At 42.0% G+C, this 22,334-nt stretch overlaps 1 protein-coding gene across 2 annotated transcripts in view; it reads left to right on the top strand.

Moving 5' to 3' along the window:
* PPP1R16B (protein phosphatase 1 regulatory subunit 16B) overlaps positions 1 to 22,334 on the top strand; it is a 94,258-nt gene that overhangs the window by 23,445 nt on the left and 48,479 nt on the right. For both annotated transcript variants that reach the window (XM_064475692.1, XM_031433820.2), the window contains exon 2: positions 2,421 to 2,771. In XM_064475692.1, the coding sequence (XP_064331762.1) occupies positions 2,522 to 2,771 (250 nt within the window). In that variant the 5' untranslated portion in view covers positions 2,421 to 2,521. The remainder of the gene's footprint in view (positions 1 to 2,420; positions 2,772 to 22,334) is intronic.

Below are 22,334 nucleotides of genomic sequence, written 5' to 3'. Positions count from 1 at the left end.
AATGGGGATGAAAATAGTACCTATCTCATTAGGTGGTCAGGAGGATTAAATTAATTTAGAGATATGACAGACAGACACACTTGGGTTTCCTAGAAGGCAGAGCTGGTCCTTGATCCACCTCTAAACCAGGACTCATCACAGGGCCGATGTTCATTAAGTGTTTGATTCTTTGAGGAAGTGTGGAGAAGTAAAGATGTGGTCCACTAGTTCCCAGTGAGTTCTGATGTCATGATGATACAGTGTGGTTGTGAATTCACCTCTTCTGAGTTCCTTACTTTTAAAAAGCAATATCTATCTAAAAGGCTAAAAAACAGTCAGCACACCAAATTCTGGCAGAGAAACTGGATGGTCCATACACTGCTGGTAGGAATGAAAAATGGTACAACCACTCTGGAAGACAGTTTGAAAGTTTCTTTTAAAACTAAACATGTAATTACTGTACAACCCAGCAATTGTACTCTTGGGCATTTACTCCAGAGAAATGAAAACTTACGTTCATACAGAAACTTGTACATGAATGTATTAGCCCTAAACCGGAAACAACCCAGAAGTTCTTCAATGAGTGGATGGATAAACACTTACATAAAGTGGAGAACTACTCAGCAACAAAAAAGGGACCAACTGCTGCACAAAACAACTTGGGTGAATCTCAAGGGATGTTGCATGAAAAAAGTCAATTCCAAAGGTTTTCTTTTATATAACATTTTTGAAGTGACACAATTCAGGAGATGGGGAATTAGATTAGTGATTGACAAGGGCAAGGACAGGAGTGTGTTGGTAAAGGGGAAGAGGGATGCTTGTGTGGTGAACTGTATCTTGACTGTAGTGGTGGATACACAAACCTAAACAGGTGATGAAATTGCTTATAACTACACACACACGCACGCACACACACAGAGAGAGAGAGAGAGAAATGAGTGCTTATGAAACTGGGGAACTCTGAATAGATAGGTTGTATCAATGTCAGGTTGTTGGTTTCAGTATTATACTGTAGTTTTGCAAGATGTTACCATTGGGATAAATGAGGTAAAAGTTGCAGGGGATTGTTCCATAGTATTTGCTACAACTACATGTGAATCTATAATTATCTCCAAATAAAAAGTTTAATTAGTTAATTTAAAAAGCATTGCAAGATATTCAAAACAAAAGAAAACAAAACAAAGGAAAACCAAGTGTAGTCCATTTGTTTCCTGCTCAGCCTTGCCATTGGCTTACATTTATCCTTGAGATCAGGTCCACTCAGATCCCAGGAGCCTTTGCCCTCTGAATATTGCCAGGCCTACCCCTTCCGCATTCTTCCTGTGTACCCTCAGGGAGCGACCTGAAGAACATTCTGACTTAGCCTGAGCTCTTGAGGGTCCAGATGATGGTTGAATCCTGGTCTTTAGCTTCCTGAGGATGGGTGCCCAGAGTGAAGCGGGGAACCTGAAAAATTAATATCACTTGCTGAATCCCAGGGCTATCCTGATCCCCTTGGTGACAGCGAGCATGTCCACAGCACACAGACGTAGACCTATAGCCAGCAACCTGCAGTTACCCACCAGCCTCACCTGTGGGTTCCCAGATGCGCTGCATTTCCGTGCCCCTGTTCTTTTTCCTCCAAGCTTGTTGCTCTGTGCTAGTTAGGCGTATAACTCTTTTGGCCAGCTCTTTTTCTTCCTTGTAAATTCTGGGAGGTGGATACAACATTTTACAGATGGGAAAGCAGGCTTAGAAAGGCTCGAGTTGTTCCAAGACCCTTTCCCTGAGTGTCTGAGAGCCCAGAGGGTCTGTGCTATGTGAAGACAGCGACCACTTGGCTTAAGACTCTGAAATTTTGTTGACCTCATGTTGTCCAGGAATTGATGAGAGCAAGAGGTGTGAATTTTTTTAAAAGTCATCCAAAGAGGAAAACTTCAACTAAGATATCTTAAGTCCTAGGAATTCAGCAATGATCAAACTTTGTGGTCTTAGGACCCTTTTATACTCTGAAAATTAAGGATCCTAAAGAGCTTTTGTTTATGTGGATTATCTTGGTATAATATTTATCATATTATAGATTAATAGAGACATTTAAAATATAGTAATCTTAGCTTTAAAATAACAATAAATCCCTTTTAACAGTAACCCCCCATGTGTTATAACAATAGAACAACCTTATATGAAATTACAATAGAACCTCCAAAAAGTGAGGATTATTGTGTGATGGTGATGGAGGTCTTAATGCAACAATGGTAATTATATTGCAATATATGTGTATCAAATCAACACGTTGTACACCTTAAAACTTACACAGTGTTCTAGGTCAGTTATATCTCAATTAAAGAAAAAAAAATAGGGGAGAAAAGAGTTCGTAACCAGGGAGGCGGGGGTGACGTAATCAGATCGGTTTTGAGCCTGACAAGCGTGTCCCTCTGTGTCTCTCCCCACCTGCCCCACAGGCCCCAGCATGAGGCCCCAGCCCCGCCGGAGCCCCCATGCTGCCCCGGCCCCCGGCACGCCGTGCTAGCCCCCAGCCAGGGCGCGGGGAGGCGCGGTGGCCATGGCCAGCCACGTGGACCTGCTGACCGAGCTGCAGCTGCTGGAGAAGGTGCCCACGTTGGAGCGGCTGCGCGCCGCCCAGAAGCGCCGGGCCCAGCAGCTGAAGAAGTGGGCGCAGTACGAGCAGGACCTGCAGCACCGCAAACGCAAGCACGAGCGGAAGCGCAGCACCGGCGGCCGCAGGAAGAAGGTGTCCTTCGAGGCCAGCGTGGCCCTACTGGAGGCCTCGCTTAGGAACGACGCCGAAGAAGGTAGGTCCTTGTTGATGGGTGGCCGCCCGGACCTCGGCGCCTCCTGGGCAGGGTTTGGATTCCGGATTCTGCGCAGTGGAGGGGAGAGCTGGGTGCGTCTGGCCCAGGCCCAAGTTCGGGCAGCCCTACACGTCTTAGGAGGTGGGTGGATGTTTCTCAGAAAGGGTCTGAAATCTGAAGACTTTCATCTTTTTTTTGGAAACAAGAATTTCAGCCTTTGGCTAGTAAATCCTAATTGTCCTTCCCTCCCAATATTTACTGTCAGCCCATTTCTTGGGCATTGCCATTTCAGATACGGCGGTGAACCCATGGGATCGGGTTTCTCTCCTCCGAGAGCTCAGTACACGTAGGACCTTGCATTTCCTGAGTCCCTCCTGTGCGCGGCAGGATTATCTGCTGGTCCGTTTTATTTGGTCTTCACCGCAGAGGTGGATGGTTTAGAAGGGTGGTTAACGGCATAGGTTAGATGATCCAGGTCTAAAACTGGCTTTGTCAGTTATTCCCTGGGTGACCATGGCAAATAGGCAAGTTGCTTCAGCTCTCGGTACCTTAGTTTCCGCCTCTGTAAAATGAAGATAATGATAGTATCTGCCTCCAGGGCTTTCTGGGAGCGTTAGAGAATACCTGTAAGCTCTTGGCATGGTCCCTCCTACTGTGTAAGTGATTAGTATGTTTCATTTTATTATATTATGACTGTATTTCACTTCATTATATTTCTATACATTAATAGAAAGTTACATACAATTTTACATATAATATATAATTATATATAATATAAACGAATATATAGGGTGTCAAGAAAGTCTGGAAACAATGTACACAGCATTGTCTAGGATATTTTCACTCTATAGAGGGAATGAGTAAGTACACTCTTATAATGGGCAGCAAACCCACAAGGCTGTGAGGCCAGGGACAAGAGCCTAGATCCTGGGAATTCTGATCCCAGCTCTGTTCCCTTGGTCAAGGTTCTGAATCTCACTGGGTCTCAGTTTCCCCATCTGTAAAATGGGTATCATCATACCTGCCTCTTGGGTATCATGATATCTGGATCATAGTGTGCATCATCATCATCATACAATTAAATAAAATATACAGGATATCCATAAAACCTGGAATCAGAGGATCCACGATTTGACCAAAGCCCTCTTCTGTGAGCGTGCTCTGAAGGATGGTGCCTGCCCACTGTTCCTCTGAGATGTGTACATGCGTCTCGTGTCCCCTTAGCATGCTCTGGTCCCTCCCTGTATGCGAATCCCTTCTGCCTGTCCTTGGAGGAACCTAGCTGTGTTTCCTGGGTCTCTCTGGCCTCCTCACACCCTCCAGACACTGAGTACCAAAGCAGTAAGTGGAAGAACTGAGAGGTGGAGGCATTTACCCCAGCAGGATGTTGGGGTTTATGAACATTTCTCCTCAGGTTCTAGAACTTTCTGAGAAGCACAGTTCCATTTCTGCCCTGGTTACAGAGTGCTCCGGGAACTGAGCAGAGAGGCATTTCTGGAGCCACTCAGCTGGAAACAGTGCAGCAGAGAGTGTGGGGTGAGCAGCCCCTGTGAGAGAGGCGTGAAATCTCAGGCTCAGGACAGGGCCCTGTGAGGCTCCTTCCCACGTGTCATTTGCCGGGTGATGCGGCAGGTCCCTCCCACTCAGTGGGTGGCATGTCATGATGTCTGATTTTTGTCGTGGGCGGTGGTGCCTCAGCCCTCCTTTCACACTCATTTTCCACTCCCTTCTCCCCTGACAGATTGCCCTTTGCCCTCACTGAAGGGGCTTTGCAGAGGCTCTTGTGAGCCGGATGACATGCCTCCCCCTCCCCCACCGCCCCTCCTGTGCTCCCACCGGTACTGGTTAGAAGGAGCACTGGGCTTCGGTCCAAGGTCCAGGAGCCGCTAGGCCTGCATGTGACCTTGCACAGCTTGTTTCACCTGTCTGGGTCCAGTTTCTTAATCTGTAAAAGAGGTTTTTTTTTTAAATTGAAGTATAATTGATTTACAATGTTGTGTCAGTTTCTGGTGTACAGCATAGTGATTCAGATATATATATATATTCCTTTTCATATTCTTTTCCATTATCGATTATTAGAAACTATTGAATATAGTTCCTTGTGCTATACAGTAGGAGCTTGTTGTTTATCTATTTTGTATATAGTAGTTTGTGTCTGCTAATCCCACATTCCTAATTTATCCCTTCCTGCCCTTTTCCCTTTGGTAACCATAGTTTGTTTTCTGTGCCTGTGAGTCTGTTTCTGTTTTGTAAATGAATTCATTTGCCTTATTTTTTTTAGATTCCACATATAAGTGATATCATATATTTGTCTTTCTCTGTTGTCTGACTTACTTCACTTAGTATGATCATCTCTAGGTCCATCCATGTTGCTAAATGGCATGATTTCATTCTTTTTTATGGCTGAGTAGTATTCCATTTTACACACACACACACACACACACACACACACACACACACACACACACCCCACATCTTCTTTATCCATTAAAGAATGGATGTAAAACGGGTTTTGAACACTAGCCCTCAAGGGTATATGGCAAGAATTGGACAAATCCTGGATGTGACAGCTCTTTAAAAAGTGACCCTGAACCCTGCACCAGCATAATGATCATTGTAACACACTTTTCCCTCTTCTTCCTCCCACAGAATTTGATGTTTTTAAGAACCCAGCTATGTTGTTCTTGTAAAGATCAAACAACATAGAAATGTACAGAGAAAAAGCTCCTCCCTCTCTCCCCTCTTCTTTCCCTCTTTTCCTTCCATGATTACTTCTGCTCTGAGTTTGAGGTGTTTCCTTCCAGGCATTTTCTCCACTGAGCTATGTATTTATAGACTTGGAGAACTGTAGAGCTAGTTTGTGGGTTTTGTTTGTTTGTTTCAGCTTTTATGTAATTGATGACATAGTGGATACACTATTCAGTAGTTTTTCTTTTTTTTCACCCAACAGTATATCTTGGAGGCATTTTCATGACAGTAGGATGGAATGGGATCTACATCTTTCTTTTTAACTGCTTCGTAGTATTCCACAGTATGGATTCACAAGACTTTTTCAACCAATTCCTTTTTGTTAGACATACCAGTTTTTTTCAGTAGTTTTGATTTTGCCACAGTGCATGTTTTGCGCACACATGCAAATGTTGATCTGGGACAGACATTAAATTTGAATGAGAAAAGTGCTAGTAAATCCCCGGGGCTGGTCCCCTGGCTCTGGGGACAGTCAAGTGAGCGTGGAAGGCCAGAGCACCATGCCCTGTGGCAGGCGGTGGGGTGGGGTGAGAGGCGCCCTGGGGTCCACAGGTGTCTGGGTTTGAGTCGGGGTGGAAGCTGCCAGCAGCCAGCAGGCGCTGTCACCAGGCTATGCTCAGCTTCTTGGCAGCATGACCGAGCCCATGCTCCCAGCAGGCTGGGGCGGCTTCTGCGTGCTGGTGGAGCGGGTGTTGGGGAGGCTGCTGGGGCATTAGCTTGCAGCGGGATGGGAATGTGGGGTGGCAGCTCCCCCGCTCCCCTGAGCTCACAGCAGTGGCTGAGTCAACCTCCTCCACCTACCAGGGCGATGTGAGTCATTCCTAGAGTGAAGGCAGAGCTGAGGAACTCACTGCATTTCCTTCTCTGGCTCTGCAGCGCTTTCAGGCTAATATCCAGGCACCAGGGACCCTCCGTGGCCTTGGACTTGCCTGAGCCCCACTCTCATGTTCCCGCTGCCCAGCATCAGCTTGTGCTCCAGCCACCTCCAGCTCCTCCGGCTTCCTCCCCGTGCCCTGCGTCCTCTTACCTTTCCGCCTTGGCATATGCGGTTCCCTCCATCTGGAACACCGTCACCCTGACTAACTCCTACACCCTTCAGGTTTTGGTTCTGTGTGACCTTCTTGGGGAGCCATCTCTGATCTTTTTCTGTACCCTCTCCCTCATCACTAGGTAGAGCAGTAACTCAATACACAGCTGCCATTTCCTGAGAGGCAGTGCAGTGTCGTGGTGAGAAGCATAGACTCTGAAACTAGTTGTCCAAGGACTCCCTGTCCCAGCTCTGGCTGTGCAGCCTTGGGGAAGTTAGTTAACTTCTTGGTGGCTCAGTTTCCCCATCTGTAAAAATGAGGATTATATGATACATCTGCCTCAATTTAACCCCAATTGGGTTGACAAATGTGGGAATGGTATGGTAAGAAGAATATATGTGAATTGTTGTTATCCTGTGTTATCTATTATTCTGCACTTACTTAATCTCTTGTTAGCATATATTCTGATTGTCACCATTATTATTATTATTATTATTTTGGTGGGGGGAGGTAATTAGGTTTATGTATTTATTTGTTTTTTTAATGTAGGTACTGGGGATTGAACCCAGGACCTCATACATGCTAAGCATGTGCTCTACTGCTTGAGCTGCACCCTCCCCCCTCATCATTATTATTATTGATCAAGTACTTGCTCTGTACCAAATAAGCCCGCTTTACAGACATTATCTCAGTTAACCTTCACAGCTACCTCTGAGTTAGAGTCAAACCCCATTTTTTTTACTTTAAAATAAGTTTTTTTAGAACTTAAAAAAAATTGACATATAGTTACTGTACAATATTATATAAGTTAAAGGTGTACAGTATAGTGATTCACAATCTTTAAAGGTTATACTCCAGTTATAGTTATTACAAAATATTGGCTATATTCCCTGTGTTGTACAATATATCCCTGTAACTTATTTTATATCTAATAGTTTGTATCTCTTACAGGTAGAGCATCAAACCCCATTTTTAAAAAACCAACGCTATTGATGTGTAATTGGCATATCAGATTTGCCCATTTTAAGTGTACAGTTCAGTGATTTTCAGTACATTTACAGAGTTGGGCCACCATCACAACTCAGCTTTAGAACATTCCATCAATCCCCAAAGAAACTTTGTGTCCAATTTTAGTCATTCCCAGTTTCCACCCTCACCCCTTCCCCAGGCAACAACTAATCTATTTTCTGCCTCTGTGTATTTGCCTTTTCTGGACATTTCATTTACCTGGACTCATACAATGTGTGATCTTTTGTGACTGGCTTCTTTAATTTAGAATGATGTTTTCAAGGTGCATCCAGGTGGTGGCCTGTATCAGGACTTCACTCCTTTTTATTGCCCTATACTATTCTGTTGTATGGATTTTTTTTAATCCATTTTGTTTTTTTATCCATTTTGTTTATCCATTCACCATTTGATGAACATTTGGGTGGTTTCCATTTTGGGTTATGTTGCATAATGCTGCTAAGAACATTTGTATGCAAGTCTGATGTTTAATTTTAATTCTTACTTTTTATTGAAGCGTAGTCAGTTTACAATGTTAGTTTCAGATGTACAGTAAAGCAATTCAGTTAAACATAGACTATATGCAAGTCCTTTTGTGAACGTATGTTTTCATTTCTCTTGGGTAGTTACCGAGGAGTGGAATTGCTAGGTCACGTGGTAAATTTATGTCTAACTTTTAAGAAACTGCTCAGCTGTTTTCCAAAGTGGCTTCACCATTTTACATTCTCAAACCTTATTTTAGAGATGAGGCCAGTGATGCTCCGAGAGGCTAGGTCCCTTGCCACGATCTCACAGGTTTTAATGTCCGACTCGGAATTCGAACACAGACGCATTGTCCCTGAAGGACGTACTTTTAACTTCCCAGCAGTCCTGGCACCTCTTGGTTTTTTTTTTTTTTTTCCCCTAGAAAATTAGAGAACTATTCACTTGTGGTTCTGATCTGTGCCTCTTTGGGCTGTAAGGACGCTGGTGTTTCTGCTGGCCTCTTGGCCCTTAGTATTGGGGGTCCCCAGATAAACTCTTCAGCCTTAGCTATGACTTCTTTCCACAGCCACGTGAGCCAGCCTCTCCTGAAACCACCAAACATTTAAGTTGTCAGCGCTTCTGTTCTTCCCTCAGACTGTATAGAATTCTTTTTATGGAAACTGTTTGAAAAAGGAAAAAAAAAAAGTTTGAGTGGTTCTTCTCTGGCCTAATTTTGACTCTTCAACTGTTATTCTTATGGTAAAGGTTTTCAAACTTAAAAAAAAAAACAAACCAGTGGAAACTTTTCTTTAGATGAAATATGATGTGGAAACCCAAAATGTAAAACACATGAAAGAACTATTCTGGCTGAGGTGGGGGGAGTGGGTGCTGGCTCCTCATCCCCCACTCCTCCCCCCACACCCCCACAAATCTCTCCCGAAGCCCCAGGTGCGTTGGTGGACACCTGGGCCCTGCAAGCCAACCTTCAACCATTGACTCATCTAAAGCACAGCTCTGACTTTCACTTTTGATGATTATGAAAGGGGAAGTTTCTTTTCTCCTAATTATAAAACTAATGCATCCTTGTTTGTAGAAAAGTTTACAAGTACAGAAAAAAAAACACACCAAGAAGAAAAGAAAATCACTCATCCTCCCAGTGAAGAGCAACAATCATTGATAATATTTTAGTGTCATTGTATCGGTCAGAGTCCTGATCGGAAACAAAGATCCCCTCACATGGGATAATCTGAGAAAAGTTTAATGAAGGGACAATATGCAAAGAGTTTAGGGCAATAGTCCTCCACCTTTTTGGTCCCAAGGCCCCTTTATATTATTAAAAAAAAAAACTGAGGACCCCTAAGAACTTTTGTTTAACTGTCCTGTATCACTATTTACTGTATTGGAAATTAAAACTGAGGAATTGAAATAAATATGTATTCATTCAGTAAAACATACAAATAACTTCATTATCCGTTGTACTAGTTAGCTGTTTCTGAGCAGACGAGTTCAAAATTTAGCAACTTCAAGCAATAAATATTTACCTCTTTTCACAATTTCTGTGAGCCAAGAATTCAGGGGCAGCTTAGGGTCAGTGATTCCAGCTCAGGATGTCTCAGAAGTTTGTGTTCACCTAAAGGTTTAACCGGGGTTGGAGGATCCACTTCCAAGATGGCACATTCACATGGCTCTTGGCAGAAGGCCTCGGTTTCTTGCCATGTGAACCTCTCCCCAGGGCTGCTTGAGTGGCAGCTGGCTTCCTTCAAAGTGAGTGACCAAGACATAGAGCGAGGAGGGAGCCACAGCACCTTTTATGACCTAGCCTTGTAAATCACATACCATCGCTTCTGCCATATTCTATTCATTAGAAATAATTCATTAAATCCAGCCTACACTCAAGGGGAATGGAAGTATTTGGCTCCACTCCTTGAAGGGAGATAGTTTATAGACATGTTTTAAAACCACCACACACCTAATAGATCTTTTTATGAAAAATGATCTTTTCAAAATAAAAAAAATAATGAGGAGAGTAGCCTTGTCTATGCTTTTGCAAATCTTTTAAAGGTCTGGCTTAATAGAAGACAGCTGGATTCTCCCATCCACTTCTGAATTCAATCTGTTGTGATATGTTATTTTGGTTGAAATAAATGAAGAAAATCTTACCTCATACAGATATGCAGTTGGAAAAGAGGGCAATATTTTAATTGCCTTTTCAGATAACTGTAGATATTCTTTGAAACTGCAGTCAAACACAGCAGGTGGTAGTTTGTTGAAGGTTAATTGCAACATGGAATCTGAAACTAGATCTTTTTTTTTTTTAGCTTTTTTTAGGATATTGCATGAAAATCCCTTGGTTTGTCTTACATTTTGAATGGCTCCTTTACCCATGCATACTTTTTTTTTAACATAATACATTGGTCTGTTAGAAAATACTGGTTCACTTTTCTGGATATGACACCAAAAGCACAAGCGACAAAAGCAAAAGTAAGTAAGTAGGACTATATTAAACTAAAAAGCTTCTGTACAGCAGAGGAGAGCAACAAAATGAAGGTGCAACCTACAGAGTGGGAGATATTTACAAACCACACATCAGATGAGGAGTTAATATCCAAAACAGAAAAGGAACTTACCAACTCAATAGTAAAAAGGCCAAATCGTTCAATTAAAAAATGGGCAAAGGGCCCAAAGAGACAGTTTTCTAAAGAAGCTATATGAGTGGCCAACAGATACAGGAAAAGATACTAGTCATCAGGGAAATGCAAATCAAAATCATGGTGGGGTATCACCGCACACCTGTTAGAATGTCTATTATCAAAAAGACACCAAAAAAAGTGTTGGTGAGAATGTGAGAAAAGAGAACTCTGTGCTCTTTGGGAATGTAAATTGATGAAGCCACTATGGAAAACAGTATGGAGATTCCTTTAAAAATTAAAAATTGAATTACCAGATGACCCAGCAATCCCACTTTTGGGTATATCTCCAAAGGAATGAAAAAGAACTACCTTGTAGAGAGATCTGCACTGCAGTGTTCATTGCAACATTATTCACAGCAACCTAAATGTGCATCAACAAATGAATGGATAAAGAAGATGTGGTATATATACACGATGGAATATTATTTGGCCATAAAAAGGAATGAAATACTGCCATTTACAACAACATGGATGAACCTTGAGGGCATTAGGCTAAGTAAAATGTCAGAGAAAGACAAATATTATACACTTTCACTTATATGTGGAATCTAAAAAAGTCAAACTCATAGCAACAGAGTAGAAAGGTTGTTGCTAGGGGCAGGTGAGGGTGGGGGTCAAAGGGTATAAACTTCCAAGTATAGGATGAACAAATTTTGGGGGTTAAATGTATGACAGGGTGACTACTGTTAACAATAATATATTGTATATTTGGAATTTGCTAGGATAGTAGATCTTAAATGTTCTCACCATACACATGCCAAAAGGGTAATTATGTGAGATGATGAAGGTGTTAACTAACCCTGTTGTGGTAACCATTTTGCAATATATACATGTAGCAAATCAACATGCTGTACACCTTAAACTTTCAGAATGTTATATGTCAGTGAAGCTGGAGGAAGAAAAGAAAATATTGGTTCATTGTGTTATGCAGATCTTCTAAATGTTGATACATTTCATTATATGATATAAAAATTTATATTTTCCAACTATAATGGAAAATCTGTAATGGAAATCTGCAAAAAAAAAAAAACCACAACTCTGAATCACTATTGTTGTACACCTGAAACTAACATAGTATTGTGAATCAACTATACATTAATTAAAAATTTGTATTTTCAAGATCAATCTCACCAAAAAATTCTTCAAGTACTGGGAAGCCGTAAGGTCATGGTGATCATACCAGTTTTACAAAATTCTAATTTTTGTCTGAAATCTTAAATTCTTTTTTTTTTTTAATAGAGTTACTAGGGTTTGAAACTAGGACCTCGTGCATGCTAAGCATGTGCTCTACCACTGAGCTATACCCTCCCCCCTCAAATTCTATCATTGGCAATAAACACTATTCGTTGTGGAAGGGTCTCTTTGTCCATTTTAGAGAAAAAGACTGGTAACCATTGTTTGCAAGTCATTCTTTAAGTAAAAATGGTGTTCCATGGGATAAAGGGCTGGCCTCACACGCAGCGTAATCATTCAAATAATGCAGATTGAGACAGTGATCATACTTCGTGTGTACTTCTCATTTTGTCATGCAGAGTATTTAAAAAGATGTGATCGAGGCTTGAGACATAATAAAATTAAGACGTTTTATAGCTTCAGCAAGGACATTTTAAAGTGAAACTGGCATTGATTTTTTTTTTTTTCTGGTTATGGTGTGTGTGTTTTATTTTGGTGTTTTTATTAAAACTATTTTTTTAGAGCAGTTTTAGGTTCACAAGACAATTGAGGGGAAGGTACAGAGATTTCCCACATACCCTCCTGCTCTCACATGTACTGCCTCCACCATTATCAACACCCCCCGCCGAATTGGGACATTTATTACAATTGATGAACGTACGTTAACACGTTGTAATCACCCAAAGTCCATAGTTTACATTACGATTCACTCTTGGTGGTGTCCATTCTATGGGTTTGGATATTATGCGTTGCATAATGACATATATTCATCATTGTGGTATCAAACAGTATCAGACTGTTTTCAGTGCTCTTAAAATCCTCTGTGTTCTGCCTACCCAGCCCTCCCAACTCCCTAATCCTTGGCAACCACTTATCTTTTTACTGTCTCCATCGGGTTTGCCTTTTCCAGAATGTCATATAGTTGGAATCATACAGTACGTAGCCTTTTCAATTGGCTTCTTTCACTTAGTAATGTTCATTAAGGTTCTTTCCTCTCTTTTCATGGCTTGATAGCTCATTTTTTTGTAGTGCTAAATAATATTCCATTGTCTGGATATACCAGTGTTTATCTATTCACCTACTGAAGTACATCTTGGTTGCTTCCAAGAACCATAATTGGCATAATTTTGGCAATTATGAATAAAGCTGCTATAAACATCTGTGTGCAGGTTTTTGTGTGGTCATAACTTTTCAGCTCCTTTGAGCATGATATTTACCATATATGTTTAGCTTTGTAAGAAACTGCCAACTGTTTTCCAAAGTGGCTGTACCATTTTGCGTTCCCACCAGCAACGGATGAGAGTTCCTGTTGCTCCTCATCCTCACCAGCATTTAATGGTGTCGATGTTCTGGATTTTGGCTGTTCTAAGAGGGGTGTAGTTGTGTTTCATTGTTATTTTAATTTGCATTTCCCTGATGACGTATGATGTGGAGCATCTTTTCATATGCTTCTTTGCCATCTGTATCTCTTCTTTGGCTTGATTTTTTTTTTTTTTTTTTAAAAACTGTGCTTATGAAGCGGTGAATACTACTGTGATTACTAGGACTGTTTGGTGCCACTGGACTCACTCTGCTAAAGGTACCGTGGTTTTACCTGCTGTTGCTTTTACACCATCAGTGCAAATGTCAACACTTTGAAAAAGGTAAATAACATCTTAGTGCTGCTATGAAGATAGATTTGACCTGAATACTCCGAAAGAGTCTTGGGGACCGCTTTGAGAACTATTGGTTTATGAGAACCACCAAGGAATGGTGCAGAACTCTGGGGCTAGTATAAGTGAGGTGCTTACCATCCCTAGACCAGAAGAGGCCAAGGGAAGGGACCGTTCTGACATGCAAGGAGGGTACTTTATGGAGAGGGCTGCCGTAGAAGAACAGTGGTCTCCTCCTCCTGCCAGGCACCCTCCAGTCTTCTGCCCATGCTTCTCATTACCAAACCCAACCAAAAGGCAGAACACAAGGAAGCCTATGGTGTAGTCCGAGTGGGTGGGCTTCCCCAAGCCTGAGAAAGGGTGGATCTGAAGGGACAGATGGGGATGCCCAACCCAGCTGTCTTCACTCTTTCATCTGCGTCCAAACATAGAGTGAGTATGTGCATATTTACAAAATAACTTTCACCCTAACATTCATCTGTCAGTTCCACAAAATTAAGCTTCTCCTCTGTGCTTTGAAGAACCTAAGCAAAGTAACAGTATAAATAAGGTTTGGGATGGGAGGCCACGTGTAACCTGTGACATCAGGGAGAGAGTCTCTGAGGACGTGATTTGGGCTGAGCTCTGAATGTGGAGAAGAGGCAGCCACATGGGGGTCTGGTGAAAGGTATAAAGGGCATGGGATGGGAATGAACTTGGTGTGTTTGAGGACAGAAAGAAGATGGGAGATTGCAAGGTGGCCTGGAGGACATTGACTCTTGAAGACGTGGTAGGATGTGTACATTTAACCTGGTTGGGATGAAAAGCCACTGGTGAGTTTTGAGAGAAGGAAGCATATGATGAGATACAGATTGTGAAAAGCCTTTACAAAGACAGTATGCGTGTATTCTTCTGGGGGGCTTGTGTGGGGACAGGGAGGCCTCATCACAGGCTGGCTCAGTGGCCCAGGTGAGAGCCTGTGGTATTGGCCATGGAGATGGAGAAATGGGGAGGTAGAGCCTCCAGGGCTTGTGTGTCAGGTGGCAAAGGGAGGGACCCAGTGATGACTCCTGGGTTTTTGGTTTGAGCATCTAGGTGGATGATGGAGACCTATTTCGAGACTGGAAAGATTAGGGTAGGAGGGACGTAGGATTCTGTAGAGAACCCAGAGTTCTATAGGGCCGTCCAAGTTGACATGCCCTGTTAACATCCCAGTGGTGATCTCAGGGATGGATATAAAAATTTGGAGTCATCAGCTTACAGATGGGACCTTTTTAAAGCCAAGCGACTGGATGAGATCATCTAGGGAGCAAGAGACAGCAAAGAAGGGGCCCAGGAGAAAGCTCTAGACCACCTTAATACCTACATGTTGAGCCAAGAAGAAAAAAACAGAGGGGACCAAAAATCATCTGCCAGGAAGAAAGAAAACTAGGATGGTGTGGCATCTCAGAAGCCTGGGGAGGAGGTGTTTTTACAAAAAAGGACTGTCAGCCGAGTCAAATCTTGCTTAGAAGTTGACTATTTTATCCTCTTGTTATGTAGTCTCTGGAAAGGAGATTTTAAACAACCTCACACACCCCTACCTGAATGTACCACAAGTTATGTAACCATTCTTCTATTGTGGGATTTTGAGGTTGTTTCTAATTTTTGCTACTATAAGTTATGCCATGGTGATTAGCATCGTATAAAAGTATTTGGCCACAGCTTTGATGTTTTACTTATGGTACATTCCCAAAGGGTCAGTAGATTCAGGGATATAAACATCTGCAAGGCTTTGATATAAACTGCTCATCTGTTCCCCAGAAAGATTTGCATCAGTTTACACACCCACCAGCAGTGGGCACCAAGGCCTGCCTCCCCTCTGCCTCCCTCATCCACACTGGTCCATGGCATTGAAAACACACTTTGCTGACGTGTTTGCTACATGAAAAATACTCCTGTTGTCCTAATGTGCTTATAGTTGAGATGTTTAAGGTTGAATACGTATTTATAAGCTTATCGGTCATTTCTTCTTTCCTCTGAGTTGTCTATATTTTTGTCCATTTTTCTACTAGTGTGTTTCTTTTTCTTAATCGATTTCAATGATTGTATGTGTGTTTACTTTAATATTTTTGTCTATAGTATATATACTTTATGCCCTAGACTTCTTAATTTTTATGTAGCCAAACTTAATGATATTTGCTTTTTTCCCCCCAATTATTTTGTTCTTTGCTTTGATCCCTCTAAAACAGAGGTCAGAAAACTATGGTGGGAAGGCCAAATATTCCCTCCATCTGCTTTTATAATTAAAGTTTTATTGGCACACATCCACAGCCATTTGTTGACAGATTGTCTCTGGCTGCTTTCATACTGCAGTGGCAGAGCTGAGTACTTGCAACAGAGACCATAAGGCCTGCAAAGATGAACATATTTACTCTCTGGCCCTTTTCAGTAAAAACTTTGAGGACTCTTGCTCTTAAGTGTTTCCTCATCCAATGATGTACACTAAGCTACCATTCTTCTAGATTTTTTGTGGTCTTATTTAAATAAATTAAAAATATAATCCTTCTGGAATTCATTTGAATGTAAAGTAATAACTGAAAAATCTGTCTATCTCTATTTTGTTTCCAAAGAATTCTCTGTTGTCTAGCATCCTTTCTTTCCCCGGGAGTTCGCGATGCCACTCTTACACCCTAGAGCCTTGCCTATGAGGGAGAACTGTCTAAGATACTGATTCTGTTTCAACAATCTGTTTTTTGTACCAGTTACACACTGTTTTGATCCTTGTATTAAAATATTGTGGCTTGATGTAGGATAGAAAAGTCCTTCATATGGCTCTTCCTTTTCAAAATGTTCTTGGTTATTTTCAGCTTCTTGTGTAATACTTAGGACCTTTTGGTTACGTTTTCCCCCCAGAGCTCTAAAGTAGATTTCTCTAGAATTGATCAGCATTATAAATGGATGTAGGGTTTCAGTGTTTCAAGATGAAAGGAGTTCTGGAGATGGATGGCGGTGATGGTGGCACAACATTGTAAACATCTTTAATACCACTGAACTGTACACTTGAAAATGGTGGAGGTGGTAAATTTTATGTTATGTGTGTTTTACCATGATGACAAAAATTGAAAAAAAATTTTAACCAAGGACTGGAGGGGAGGGAGAATGGGACATTATTGTCTAATGAGTACAGAGTTTCGGTTTGGGAAGATGAAAAAAGTTCTGGAGATGGATGATGGTGACGGTTGCACAACAATGTGAAAGTATGTGGTACCACTGAACTGTACCCTAAAAATTGTTAAAATGATAAATTTTACATTATGTATATTTTACTATAATTTAAAAAATTAATTTGGGCTAAACTGATATCTTTATCATAATGAATTTTTCTAAGCAGGCAAATAGTACATGTCTCTGTTGGGAAGATATTCTTTCATGTCCTTTAGGAAAGCACAACCCCAGAGTCCTCCTTCGTATTAATGTGTCAAAGTCAACCATTACCCACTGGGGATATTTGTTAGATAGAAATGAACTTAACTATATTGTTATTTGTAGTTGGCATGTGGGAACAATAGAGTCTGCCTTCCTTTCCTACAGAAACTTGGAAGAAGAGTTCTCTCTAAGGATTAAATTATTACAAAACATGTAACGAATCAGAGTAGAGATTTATGCACAGACGTTCATGGAACAGAGTCTGGACATCTTCAGACCAGCACTGGTGGGTCAACAGTGAACAAGAGACTGGGCCAGGCCATGTTGGAGCCCAGAATCTAGCAAAGTCACTTTGAAGAAAGCGCAGTCTTAACATGCTTAATGGTAGATAATGTTACAAAGAGAGTTTTGCCAAGAACAGATGCCTAGAAAAAGGAGGCTAGGGGATCATTTATGAGCAATAAGATCTAGATACTGTCCAGGAGAGAGGACAACATGACCAACAACTTTGAACATTATCATCCTGTTGCTAAGACAATCTGATTACAGAAAAGGGCTTCAACTCATGTTGATGTAATGCCATTAAACATGATGATTATTTATCTCCTTGCAACCTTCCAATTATAATTTGGTATCCCAGCTGGGTCTGCCTACATACGCAGAATAAGTTGACCATGCTTAAATGAATTTCTGGCATGCAAGACAATTCTCTTTCTCATGTGAAACTGGCATCATGGTTTTATTCAGCAGCCTATATGCTTGGATGGTGTGAGACCACTCTTGGGAGAAGAAACCACTTGTAGTAGGCTGAGAATCCAAGGTGATGCCAATCCGGGAGATTCAGCCAATTTGATCCTCTCCTGGAATCTCCTTAAACCCAACATGCCGTGACACTCAACCAGCATTTCCCCTGGGTGTTGATAAAGAGATATATGAGTGGCTTATCAAATGCTCACTGAAGTCTAGACAGTTCCTAACGTTGGCATTTCTCAGTCTAGTGACCCTGTTGAGGAGATAGATGAGGTATTTCTAGCATGATTTATTATTTTTTTTTGTTCGGCTTCTAGGGACCACTGTTTCTTTTCTAACGGAGTGAGAAAATGGTCAGTATTTCTGTCAAGGAAACTCAGAGGCTCTTTAAATGCATAAACCCTAACCCTTCCTCTCAAAAATCACAGAAGCCAAAATCATCAACCACGTGCAGGCAGGTTGGGATTTGAAAAAATGGAAGAATGTTCCATAATCTGCTCAGCATATTGCATTATCCAGCAGATTCATTCCATGATTGTACCAACAAATAGAGATATTCCCACTGCCCCATCCTCTGTCTGCCATATTTAATGGAGGGACTTTGTGTCTGGAGCAAATGGGAAGACAAAGGATAAATGTTACACCTGCTAAGTTGGAGAGAGGGAAAGGGTACCTCTGTCATTTACACAGGAAAAGCCAAATGAAACCTAAATCTTGGTGGAGGAGTTAGGGTTCCCAGTCCCTCAGGAGAAACCCTAGGACATAGGCCTTTTGGCTTATGGGCCTTTTGGGGTCCCTGAGCATCACAGAGACAGCAATGGCACTCTTCCGGCTGAGTCATTATCAAGAACTATGCTGTGTTGGTTGCCTGTTATTGCATAGCAAACCACCCTGAAACAAACCACCTAGTGGCTTCAAACAGCTTATTATTTCTCAATGATTCTCTGAATTGACTGGTCAGTCTTTCACCAGTCTTGGGCTCATTCGTGAGGCTGCTGTTAGCTGCCAGGTAAGCCGCCGATTGGGCTCAGCTGGGATGACTGGGCTTCTCTCTCCATGTGGTCTTCCATCCTTGGCTTCACCCAGCATGGTGATCTTAGGGTTCCAAGAAGGCAAGCGCCGATGCACAAGCATTTATTAAGCCTTAGCCCGCACCGTGTTTGTTGATGTCTCGTTGGCCAAAGTCAGTCACGCGGCCAAGCTCAGTGTCACTGTGGGAGGAGTCTATACAGAGTGTGGGTACTAAACAGCATGATTCATTGGGGGTCTTTATTGTTACAATCTACTACCCATTGTCGACCTTGCTTTGCTCTAGACTGAAATTCTAGCAACTCAGTGTGATTACCCCAGGCGTAGATCAAACACTGTGATTGGCTGTTGATGTCCCTGGAATGCCTAGGATGTACTGGGTAGACCAAACTCTTACTTACTAGAGTCCTCTATCTGGGAACCCTAGACCCTGGGTTGAGTATAACATTTGCGTGATAGGCATTGACGCTAAAACCTTGTGGCAGTTCAGAATTCAGTGCTGGGGAACAGTGTTTATGCTTATTTAATTTTATTGCTTATTAGCTGCATAGCCATGACAGTGATTAATGTGACTTCATAATATTATGTTGAACCCCCAGTAATTGGGGTTAAAGTCTGGATCAATGTTGAAACAGAAACAGGAACAGAAAAATAACCATCAGCCAGATGGAACAAATTAGTGGTTCACAAATGCAGTGTTCTTAATAGATAAAATCTTTCAAAATGTGGATGGCATAGGGGAAACTCAATCAGTGGGGGCCCTTCACGGGAAAGGTGAGAAGCTTTGCGGAGAGGTGAGTAGACTTTGGAGGTTAAGAATATGAAGTCAGACAAAAGTGAGTTTTAATCTCAATTTTGTGACCTTGAGTGAGTTACTTAATCTCTTTATGCTTAGATTCCACGTTTGTAAAGTGGAGAGAATAATGCCTGTAGTGGTGGAACTGTGAAGATTCAGAGAGATAAAGGCTGGACAGTGAACATAGTATAGCTATTTCTATTATCTGCCACTAGTTTCTGTCACAGCGGGCTAGAGGCAAGGTTAATATCTCTTCCTTTTTCTTTCTGATTCTTCTGCTCACCCCCACTGCAATTACCCCCATTTTCTCTCTCTCTCTCTTTACTCAGTGCCAGCCTCTTATCAGTCATTTACGTGAGAACATTCTGATTGTAGTCATTTACACTTTAGTATAAAAGATTTTTTTAAAAAAAGTTTTTTTTTTACAGCAATTTTTATTATAAGATAGTAGAAAATGAAAGGCTTTGGCTCACATAATGGAACACTTAAAACCTGCTTGTGTTAGGGGGCCCTTTCAGAGTCCCTAAAGCGGAAGAACCTGCCCCTTGAAGAACTTCTGTCAGACCACTGACTGAAACCACAGAACTCAAGGTGCTGGGGATTTCCTGGTTTCCATGTGTCATCTGTTAAGGCAGCCACAAATATCCATTTTGCTTGGCTTGAGCCATTTGAATGTTTAAAACCCATCTATAATTACAAAAGCTCTTTAGAGGGACCTTAATTGGCTTCTATAAATTGCTTTCTCTAACCTTTCCAAATTAATATGATCTATTCCCTTGTCATTAAAAAAAAAAACCTGCTAGATTATGTCACAAAACTTCTCCTAAGTTATTTGGCATCTAACATTTTGTCTAGGAGACATGGTGGCCAACCTTCCTCTGAACGGGCTTGGTTTCTACATAGTCATTTTCTTCCGACTCATGACTCTCTTCTCCATTTGCTGCCCACGGATGCTGAAAATAGCTCGTTTTCTGGCAAGCTTGGGATGAGATTCCTTATGATTTAATCAGATCCATGGTAAAGCTCTCCCAGCTTTGGGGAGAGAGCATCCTGAACTGCAGGGATGGTTCGGAGCAGGGCCCTGGTGAGGAGGAGGAGCCTCTTGCCTCAGCATCACACCCAGAACTGGGAGAACTGCTACAGGGCTATGCCAGCCAACCCACCAGGGTCATCGTCTGTGTCGGAGACTCCTGGCTCTGCCTGGCAGTGTTCCATACCTGGTACCATGTGGGCTCTGCTTTCACACTCCCGGGAGCCCAGACCAAAGGCCTCAAAGATAATAGGCAGGAAATATTCCATGTCTAAACATCAGCTGCTTGGTCCAGGAAGAGACGGTTTCCTGCAGAGATAAGTATATATAGACTAGGACAGATTTGTTCTGACAAAAGCCAAGATTCCCTTGGTTGTTCCAGGCTTGTGTTAAATTAGAAGATAATAACTCTAGATAATATAAGGATGAGAGAGATAAGTGGCGGAGTAACTTGGGGATGAGTGATCATCTGAGAGGGTGATAGAGTTGGAGGATGAAGGAGCAGCTCGGACAATGGGGAAGCAGCTGAGCGATGAGGGAGTAGCTGGAGAATGTAGCTAGATTATGTAGGTGAAGCACAAAGTGGGCGTTACTGCAGTGGGACCATTCAAGAGTCCCAGACCTGGAGTAGAGGTAGTACTATGTGTAGGCCCACTTAATAGGTGGATAAAGTGAGGCTTAGAAAGGTCTGGTAACTTGCCCAGGTAAGTGGCTGAGCCAGGACTGTCTGAAGCAGAACCTGCACTCTAAGCCTTATTGCAGCCATGTGGAGCATTTATCCCTCTTCGAAAGGCCAGTCCTCCCCATTCACCATTTAACAGCACTTGGCAAAGTCTGGGCCAGGAATGAGGGCTCTGGAAGAGCGTCCTGCTTGAGGAAGGAGACTGAGAAACAAGACAAGTGCCCATGGCTCCCACCTGCGGCGGGGTGACGGATGCAGCCACCTAGCAGCCACGTTCCAAACTCATTCCCAACAAGGTCTGTCACATAAAGGCACAATTTAGAACCTGTCTTCCCCAGGGCACACCTACCACTGACAATCAGACCTCATTTGCACTGAGACATTTATAGTCCGTGGTGAATTTCCATCATCCCTATAGGAGGAGACGTAGGAAGAGAAAAGCTCCTGGGTTTGGGAAGATTGTCTTTCTCTCTTTTGTCCTTTCCAGCACATCTGGAGCCAGATAACCACGTGAAGGGTCATACCTTGCTGATGTTTTCAAAAGCATTTTCTTTTTTTTCCGTTCTTTTTTTATTGAAGTATAGTCAGTTTTCAATGTTGTGTCAATTTCTGGTGTATAGCGTACTGTTTAAGTCGCGTGTATACATACATATATTCCTTTTCATATTCTTGTTCATTATAAGTTCCTACAAGATACTGAGTATAGTTCCCTGTGCTATACAGTAGAAAATTCCTGTTTATCTATTTTATATATAGCAGTTAGTATCTGCAGATCTTGAACTCCCGGTTTATCCCTTCCCGCCGCCTTTCCCCCATGGTAACCATAGGTTTGTTCTCTATGTCTATGAGTCTGTTTCTGTTTAGTAAAAAAGTTCATTTGTGTCTTTTTTTTTAGATTCCACATGTAAGTGATATATGGTATTTTTCTTTCTCTTTCTGGCTTACTTCACTTAGAATGATGATCTCCAGGTCCATTTGTGTTGCTGCAAATGACATTATTTCATTCTTTTTTATGACTGAGTAGTATTCCATTGTATATATATACCACAATTTCTTGATCCATTCATCTGTTGATGGACACTTAGGTTGTTTCTATGTCTTGGCTGTTGTAAATAGTGCTGCTGTGAA

The sequence above is a fragment of the Camelus dromedarius genome, chromosome 18, assembly GCF_036321535.1.
Source record: "Camelus dromedarius isolate mCamDro1 chromosome 18, mCamDro1.pat, whole genome shotgun sequence".
In the NCBI taxonomy this organism is placed as follows: domain Eukaryota; kingdom Metazoa; phylum Chordata; class Mammalia; order Artiodactyla; family Camelidae; genus Camelus; species Camelus dromedarius.
This window is presented reverse-complemented; position numbering and strand designations above follow the sequence as displayed.